This window comes from Carlito syrichta, unplaced genomic scaffold (assembly GCF_000164805.1).
Source record: "Carlito syrichta isolate Samal-C Ts95f unplaced genomic scaffold, Tarsius_syrichta-2.0.1 Scaffold315942, whole genome shotgun sequence".
Lineage (NCBI taxonomy): Eukaryota > Metazoa > Chordata > Mammalia > Primates > Tarsiidae > Carlito > Carlito syrichta.
In genome coordinates, this window is record NW_007260038.1 from 19,058 (window position 1) to 28,007 (window position 8,950).

At 46.8% G+C, this 8,950-nt stretch overlaps 2 protein-coding genes across 6 annotated transcripts in view; one reads left to right on the plus strand and one right to left on the minus strand.

Annotated features, from left to right (window-relative positions):
- ARMC12 (armadillo repeat containing 12) overlaps window positions 1-8,950 on the minus strand; it is a 24,068-nt gene that overhangs the window by 2,717 nt on the left and 12,401 nt on the right. The window lies entirely within an intron of this gene.
- On the plus strand, window positions 4,705-5,067 carry LOC103276143 (60S ribosomal protein L36a-like). Its single transcript, XM_008073546.2, has one exon. The coding sequence runs from the start codon at window positions 4,705-4,707 to the stop codon at window positions 5,020-5,022; it is 318 nt and encodes a 105-aa protein (XP_008071737.1). The 3' UTR covers window positions 5,023-5,067.

Sequence of the window (8,950 nt, forward strand, 5' to 3'; positions counted from 1 at the left end):
CTGCACTTCAGTGTGGGCGACAGAGTGAGACTCCAACTCAAAAAAAAAAAAAAATGACTAGACACACACTGGTGACTTTCCAGTTTATGTCTCCAGCTCAAACCTCTCCCCTGAACTCCAGATTCATATTCAGCTGCCAATTCCACTTCTCTCCCTGACTGTCTATGCATCTGCGCCTGTAGTTCCAGCTACTTGGAAGGCCGAGGTGGAAGGATCGCCTGAGCCAGCAGTTCGAGGCTGCGGTGGCTGTGAGCATGCCACTGCACTCCAGCGTGGGTGACAGAGTGAGACTCCAACTAAAAAAAAAAAATCTATCAAAACTCAAGTCCCTTCTCATCACCCCCACTTCTCCCACCCTCTTCCAAGCCACTGCCATCTCTCACCTGGAGATCTACAAGAGCCTCCTCACCCTGCTTCCATCCTCGCCCCTCTGCAACACTTTTCAGAATGTTAGACATGTCACTCCTCTGCTCAAGAGCCCCCATTTCATTCAGGGTAAAAGCTAGAGTCCTGCTGGGCTTGGTGGCTCAACCTGTAATCCCGCACCTTGGGAGGCTGAGGTGAGTGAATTGCCTGAGCCTGTGGGTTCGAGACCCAGCTGGGCAACTTGGTGAGACCTCATCTCTACAATAAAAAAACTAGCCGGGTGTGGTAGCACGCACCTGTAGTTTCAGCTACTTGGAAGGCTGAGGCGGAAGGATCGCCAGAGCCCAGCAGGTAGAGGCTGCCGTGGCCGGGAGCGGCCATTGCACTCCAGTCTGGGCGACAGTGAGACTCCAACTCAGAAAAAAAAGCTAGAGTCCTTACAGTGGCACAACCTCCAATATGAGGTGCCCCGGTACCCGTTATTTCTTGGACCCCATCTCCTCTCCTTTGCTACCAAGGTTCCCATCCCAACAACCTCTTGGGTATTCCTTGAACACGCCAGGTACACACCTGCCTTAAGAGTATTTGCATAGGCTGTTCCTCTGCTTCAAACACTCCTCCCCCAGAGACTCACAACTCGCTCTCTGACCTCCTTTAACACTGCTTAAATGCCACCCTCTCAGCGAGGCCTTTCCTAACCATCCTTGTCCCAGAGTTCCTTATCCATCCATTTATTTTATTTTTCTCCCAGTGTCACACAACACGTTTTTAAAAAGCTTTTTATTTTGAAATAATTATCAATTCATAGGAAGTTGCAAAAGTAGTTCAGAGGTCTCCTGTGCTCTGCACCCAGTTCCCCTCAACGGTTACATCTTACATAATTGTAGTACAGTATCAAAACTAGGACACTGGTTTTGGTATAAAGTGTGTGCGTAGTTCTCTGCCATTTTATCACATGTACGGGTCTATATAACCACCACTGCAATCAACAGATTATCCTACCAGAACTGTCCCATCGCCCCAAAGATCTCCCTCAGGGGACCCCTTTAGGGTCACTCCCACCTGCTCCCCCAGCCCAAACCCCTGGCACCCACTGATGTGTTTTCCATCACTTTTTTTTTTTTTAATTTGAGGATGTTATATACATGAACTGCTACTTTATGTGACCTTTTGAGATTGGCTTTTTTTCACTCAGTATAATGCCCTTGAGATCCATCCAAGTTACTGTGTATCAGTATCCCTTCCTTTTTGTTACTAGTGGCATTCCATGGCATGGATGTGGCAGCATTTGTTTAAACATTCACCCATTGAGAGACATTTTTGTTGTTTCCAGTTTGGGGCTATTACAAATAAGGCTGCTAGGAACAATTGTGTACAGGCTTTTGTGCAGATGTAAGTCTTCACTTCACTGAGTTGAATGCTCAGGAATGCAGCTGTGCATTGGTAAATGTCTATTTAGTTTTGGAAGAAACTGCCAAACAATTTTCCAGAGCGGCTGCTTTATCATTTCATATTCCCACCAGTAGTGTATGGCAAATCTAGTTTTTCTACATCTTTGCCAGCATTTTGCATTGTCCCTAATTTTGATTTTAGATCTTCTCATTGGAGCATAGTAATATCTCATCATGGTCTTAATTTGCATTTCTTTAATGGCTGTTGATATTAAACATCTTTTCATGTGCTTATTTGCAATCCATATATCCTCATCAGTGAAATATCTTTTCATATATTTTGCCCATCTCCTAATTGGATTGCTTATTATCTTTTCCTTTTCTTTTTTTCTTTTTTTTTTTTGAATCAGGTCTCACTTTGTTACCTAGGCTGGAGTGCAGTGGCATGATCACAGCTCACCACAGCCTTCACCTCCTGGGTTCAAGTGATCCTTTTGCCTCAGCCTCCTGAGTAGCTGCACTACAGGCACACACTACCGTGCCTAATTTTTAAAAATTTCTTGTAGAGACAAGGTCTCATTATATTGCTCAGGCTGGTTTTGAACTCCTGGGCTAAAGCAATCTTCCCGCCTCAGCCTCCCAAAGTGCTGTAATGACAGGCATAAGCCACCGCGCCCAGTTTGTTTGCGTTTAATATTGAGTTTTACATTACATAATCTAGACTAGCTCTTTATCAGATCTGTGGTCTACAAATATTTTATCCCAGTCTGCAGTTTGTCTTTTCATCCTCTTAACAGGCTCTTTCATGGAGCAAATGTTTTTATTTATTTATTTATTTATTTATTTTTTGAGTCGGAGTCTCACTCTGTCGCCCAGACTGGAGTGCAGTGGCCGCTTCCGGCCACCGCAGCCTCGACCTGCTGGGCTCCGGCGATCCTTCCGCCTCAGCCTTCCAAGTAGCTGGAACTACAGGCGCGCGCTACCACGCCTGGATGATTTTTTGATTTGTTGTAGAGATGAGGTCTCATCAAGTTGCCCAGGCGGGTCTCGAACCCGCTGGCTCAGGCAATCCACTCACCTTGGCCTCCCAAAGTGCTGGGATTACAGGCTGAGCCACCGAGCCCGGCTGTTTTTAATTTTAATAAAGTCCAATTTAGTGATTGTTTCTTTTATAGATCATGCCTTTGGTGTCATAAACTCTTCACCAAGTCCCAGGTCCCCAAATATTTTCTTCTTTAAACCTGCAGCACACTCCACCCAGCCTTCCTGATATCCCTCTTTTTAATTGTTCTCCATAGCACTTACCCCATGAAATGCACCATCTATTCCACTTATTTGTGTATTGCCTGCCTTGCCCTGTTAGAATATAAGTTCCACAAGGACAGGGATCTTCCCTACTCTGTTTACTGCTTTCTTTCCAGTGCCTAGAACCATGTGTGGGCACAACATATGTGGTCAATATTCATTTGTCAAATGCATAAGGGGATCTTGGGTTCAACCTCACAAGTTGTACCTCTGTGAGCTAGGCAAGAGGTAAGCGAGAGTCCTGGAGTGGAATTAAGGGACGCCATTGGTCCCCTGCTCTTCCCCGCCCCCACCCACCCCCTCAACTGTCTGCTGAGCCCTGAAGGACGAGTTGGGTCAGCAAGTATGGGGCAGGATTTCAGAATAAGGAAACAGCAGGCACCGGGGTCAGGGAGTGGGACAGCATCAATTGTGTAAGTGGATGGGGTTAGGGTTAGGAGGCATAGTCCATCACCCATCATGCACTTCATGCTGACAGCCTCGAGGCAGACAGAATAAGGAGCTGATGGGATAAGATCCCTCTGAAAAGAGTGGTCTGACTTAGGGAATGAGGTCAGCTCCATTTTGGAAGTGCTGGGTTAGAAGGCTTTTAGGGTGTCTAAGTGGATCTGCCCAGTAGTAGCTGGCCAGGAGGAAGAAGTCAGGGCTGCAAAGACCCAGAAGAGAACATCCAGAAGAAAATTGACGTCAGGGAGTAACGACTTTCACCTGGAAAGAGAAAATGGGTCAGGTCCTCAGCATATGGACTATGGGGAAAGAGGACTGGTGAGGCTTAGGCTACTGGCAGCAGAATATCCTGGGAGGGAAGGGGAGGTTGTACAAAACATAACTCTCCTGTTGAATTGAACTCTCTGGATGTGAGACCCCAAAATCTTTGCTTTACCCAGTTTTCCAGGTGATTTTGCTATGCTTGAGAATCACAGCTTTAGGGAAACTGAGAACCTGAGGAAGCAGAAGAGCTAGCAAATAGAGACCTCTCCAGATCTTCTTGTTTCTCAGTTTATTTTTATCCACTCTTGCATTTTAAAAATTTGATATATCATAGTTTTACATATTTTGGGTGTACATGTAAAGAGGCTATTTTTCAGGCCGTGTGGTGGCTCACACTTGTCAGCCCAGCACTTTAGGAGGCCAAGGTGGGAGGATCACTTGAGGCCAGGAGTGTGAGACCAGCTTGGGCAACATATGGAGACCTTGTCTCTACAAAAACAAACAAAAAAACTCTTTTCCCCCTGAAAGGACAGAGCCCAAAATGGGTTTCTCTAGTCACCCCAAGCAGAACCAGTCATGTAATTAGGTCATAACCCTATTCACAATGATAATCGTTAACTAGAAGAACAATCAGTTTTCCAGCCCCCAGATGGGCTTCATTCTACTTGGTCACAAGACATTAAGATTAACATCTCATACTTTCCCCAAGAATTTGTCTTTCAGCTACCAGCCCAGCCCTTTTTAGGTTATCAACTTTGTCCCAAGAATCTGTCTCCCAGCTACCAGCCCAGTCCTTCTTGTCTGTGACTGACCACCCCTATCTATCCGGTCATCAGAGTTATGAGAAAGAACATCACCACGATGCCAGTCTTGTGTTGCATCACCCAAGACTGCTTGCCTTGCTTTCCGTGCCGATAACGCTCCCATAAACATGGTGAACGTTGCTAAAAGCCACCGGACTTTCTGTACGAAGTATGGCAAGCATCAACCCCACAAAGTGACACAGTACAAGAAGGGCAAGGATTCTCTGTATGCCCAGGGAAAGCGGCGTTTTGACAGGAAGCAAAGTGGCTGTGGTGGGCAGATAAAGCCGATTTTCCAGAAAAAGACTAAAACGACAAAGAAGATTGTGCTGAGGCTTGAGTGTGTTGAGCCCAACTGCAGATCTAAGAGAATGCTGGCTATTAAAAGATGCAAACATTTTGAACTGGGAGGAGATAAGAAAAAGGGCCAAGAGATCCAGTTCTAATGTCATATTTTGTTTAATTATGAAGAGAATAAAATCTTGAGATTATGTTCACTTCCAAAAAAAAAAAAAAGAATGCTTGCCTTAACGATTAAGAAAAGTCTTAGGAGTCCCCAGCCCTGGACAATTGGGGTCCACATTTCCTTTAAGTGTCTGGTCCCCTTCTTCTCTCTTGAGGAAGTGAATATACTCTCTTTCTGATCTGCTTTCTGAAGCAAGTATTTTTCCAATCTACATTCTATGCCTATTTCTGCATACCCGTGGAACCAGCTTAGTTCACCAGCTTAACATTTTAGTGGTCCACACGGTGCCATCTCCTCTTCAGGGATTTCCCTGCTCTCCTTCTTTTCCAACTCAAGTCTTTTGGTGGACTGCATAGGAATTCAGAGACAACTGACAGTTCTGGCTGGGACTACTCTCTGGTGATCCAAAAGGCCCTGAGGAAAAGTGCCAGACCACCACCGCCCAACTAGGTGAGAGACTAGAGCCTGCTCTTAAACTCCTCTCCTAACAGGGACCTCTTCCTCTACTTTCTCTCCTCTTCCAACTTGAGACTCTCAGTGGACTGCTTTCAAGACCAGAGACAATTGATGGTTCCTAGCCAGGGCTACTCCCCAGTGGAGCCAGAAGGTCCCTTAGGAAGGCATTGGACCACCATCACCCGATCTAGTGTCTTGCAGACACTGAGAACCATGTCTCTGTTGGGGTGCCACAGAGGACTTGCTCCTCAGGAGTGGACTTCCTTGTCCCACCTTTAGGATCAAGGTGATCAGGGGATGCCCTCCTTCCCTCGTCTCCTACCTAACCTAATTCTCCACCTGACTCAGGACACTGACTAGGGTGTGGATGGCCAAATTCCTCACCCAACTCAGGATGCCAGCGAGGGTGAGGATGGCTGTTTTCTTTCCCTCGGGACTGTCTTTAGAACCTCTAAGATTCCTTATGGGAAGTGTCCACTGTTGCCAAAGAGTCCGCATGAGAGTGTCTTCTCAGAAATCTCAAGATTCTCTCACTAGAAAAGGACATCCGCTCTAAGTGTCTCACTTTTTTCCAATGGGGTGACCAGGAAGTGGGGCCCAAGGACGGGTCTCTAACCTCTAATACTCTCCTTCAACTTGACCTCTATTGCCACCATCAAGGCAAAGTTCTGAAGTTCCTATGTACAATCTTTTCTTGAAATGATGTGATGCCCAACCTTTGCTCTTCCTGCCGCATGCTCCTAACACCTTCTCAAACTAATTTGCCTTCCTCTTGTTCACTCTTAGAAGACTTAGACCCAGCTGACCAATCCCCCCACTTTTTCCCACCTTCAGCCTCCTCCCTATCCAACACCACAAGACCCCCCCACCAGCTACTCAATATTCCCATCCTAAACCTCTTCCCTCGCTACCCGCTACCCGATAACACTCTGGCAGCAGCCAGGACAGCTGCAGCAGAAACCAGTTCATGCATGCTGCCTCTTCCTCCTATCCCGGTTCCCTCTACCTGCCCATACCCACTCTGGATTAATCTGCTTTTCCAACCAAACTTCCAAGTACTCTAGTGAAATGTTGCTTTCAGCGGGGCTTGGTGGCTCAGACTGTAATCCCGCGCTTTGGGAGGCTGAGGTGAGTGGATTGCCTGAGCCCGTGGGTTCGAGAGACACCTGGGCAACTTGGTGAGACCTCATCTCTACAATAAAAAAAAAAAATTAGCCAGGCGTGGTAGCACATGCCTGTAGTTCCAGTTACTGGAAGGCTGAGGCGGAAGGATCTCTGGAGCCCAGCAGGTCGAGGCTGCAGTGGCCAGGAGCGGCCACTGCACTCCAGTCTGGGTGACAGAGTGAGACTCCAACTCAAAAAAAAAAAAAAGAAAAGAAAAGAAATGTTTTCTCTGACTTTACCATGTGCTGAGGTATCAGTGGTACATAACACCAGTGTTTGTTATGTGAGGTTTGTTAAAGATTTTTGGAAAAGGAAGTTGGGTCACCTTACTGCACCTGGCCAGCCCCCACTGCAAGACAGGTGACGCTTTAAGTGCTGAGTACTCCCTGTGTGACACAATGGAGTATGAGAACTGGTCATTCCCACCTGATTGTCCACACCTCACATTTGCTTTTCCAAAAGTCTCTCACCAACCTCCAGTCCCTCCTAGACTGTAATTTAGTGATTTATGAAGGGTCTTAGCAAAACTGCCTGTTCACAATTGGAAATAAGTGGAGACAGATCATTTCATGTCCACACGGTCTGTTCACTCTAAAAGGTTTTTATAGTAGACCATTTCAGAGAAATGGTCAAAAGTTTTTACGTATAGGCTTTTTTTTTTTTTTTTGAGTTGGTGTTTCACTCTGTTGCCCAGGCTGGAGTGCAGTGGCACGCTCACAGCCACCCCAGCATCAACCTGCTGCTGGGCTCCAGCAATCCTTCTGCCTCAGCCTTCCAAGTAGCCAGATCTACAGGCGCATGCCCAACTAATTGTTGGTTTATTGTAGAGACAAGTTCTCGCCAAGTTGCCCAAGCTGATCGGCATTTTAAGATTTATTTTAATACTTTGCAAATAAGATCATATCCTATGAGGTATTAGATGCCCAACTTCAGAGGCTAGACTTGGAACTACACATACCAAGCTTCCAATTTAACAGCTATTGAACAGTTGAGACATTAAAAATATGGGGCAGGGAGCCGGGCTTGGTGGCTCAGCCTGTAATCCCGCGCCTTTGGGAGGCTGAGGTGAGTGGATTGCCTGAGCCCGCGGGTTCAAGGCCCGCCTGGGCAGCGAGACCTCATCTCTACAATAAATCAAAAAATCAGCCGGGTGTGGTAGCGCGTGCCTGTAATTCCGGCTACTCGGAAGGCTGAGGCGGAAGGATCGCCAGAGCCCAGCAAGCGAGGTTGTGGTGGCCAGGAGCGGCCACTGCACTCCAGTCTGGGCGACAGAGTGAGACTCCAACTCAAAAACAAACAAAAAACAAAATAAAAATATGGGGCAGGGGTACTAACATGGAGGGCAGCAGACTAGAGGGCAAAAACAGACATCCCAATTGGCAGTTGCCATTTGCAACAGAACTCCAGCTGCCTGACCAAAACCTGGTAATAACAAACCTGCTAAAGAAGGGTACAATCAGTGGGGGCATTTGAAGCATAGTTGCCGCAAAGAGGCCTGGACCTCCAGGACCTTGTCCACCATGCAGGCCAGAGAGCCACTAGGGAGCAGGTGAGCCCCTTTCTGGAGGAAAGGGAAAACACCTGGCTCAAGAAATGATGGGCACTGAGGCCTGGAAATCTGCTAAAGTGCCCAGCACTAGCTCACCATCAGCTTAACAACCCTCAGGGGAATATTAGGGTGCTGGACCCCAAATTAATTTAATTAACACAGATGCCAGCAGTTTGGTCCTGGCCATCCATGTTAGAATCATATTGTCTTGTCTTAATCAGAATTCACTAAAAGGTAAATTCAAATTACAGACAGTAAAAGTTATCTATTTAAGAAGGTAAAAAGCAAAGAAACTCCACGCCTTTTGGGGCCTTAGCAAATATTTTAGAATCTGGATTCCAAGCTATGACCTCATTGCTAAATCTCTCTACGAGGCTACTCAAGGACCAGAACCTGAGCCTCTTAATTGGCATCTCCAATATGTCCTGCCTTTTTCTTTGAGTTGGAGTCTCACTCTGTCGCCCAGACTGGAGTGCAGTAGCACACTCCCTGCCACTGCAGCCTCAACCTGCTGGGCTCCAGCGATCCTTTCGCCTCAGCCTTCCAAGTAGCCGGAACTACAGGCGCATGCTAACACGCCCGACTAGTTTTTGATGTACTGTAGAGACGAGATCTCGCCAAGTTGCCCGGGCGGGTCTTGAACCCGTAGGCTCAGGTAATCCTCTCGCCTCGGTTTCCCAAAGTGCTGGGATTGCAGTATCCTGCCCTTTGATACACTTTTTTTTTTTTTTTTTTTTTT

Excerpts from the sequence above, each read along its gene's own strand:
- LOC103276143 (XM_008073546.2), top strand. The coding sequence starts at position 4,705 with ATGGTGAACGTTGCTAAAAGCCACCGGACTTTCTGTACGAAGTATGGC.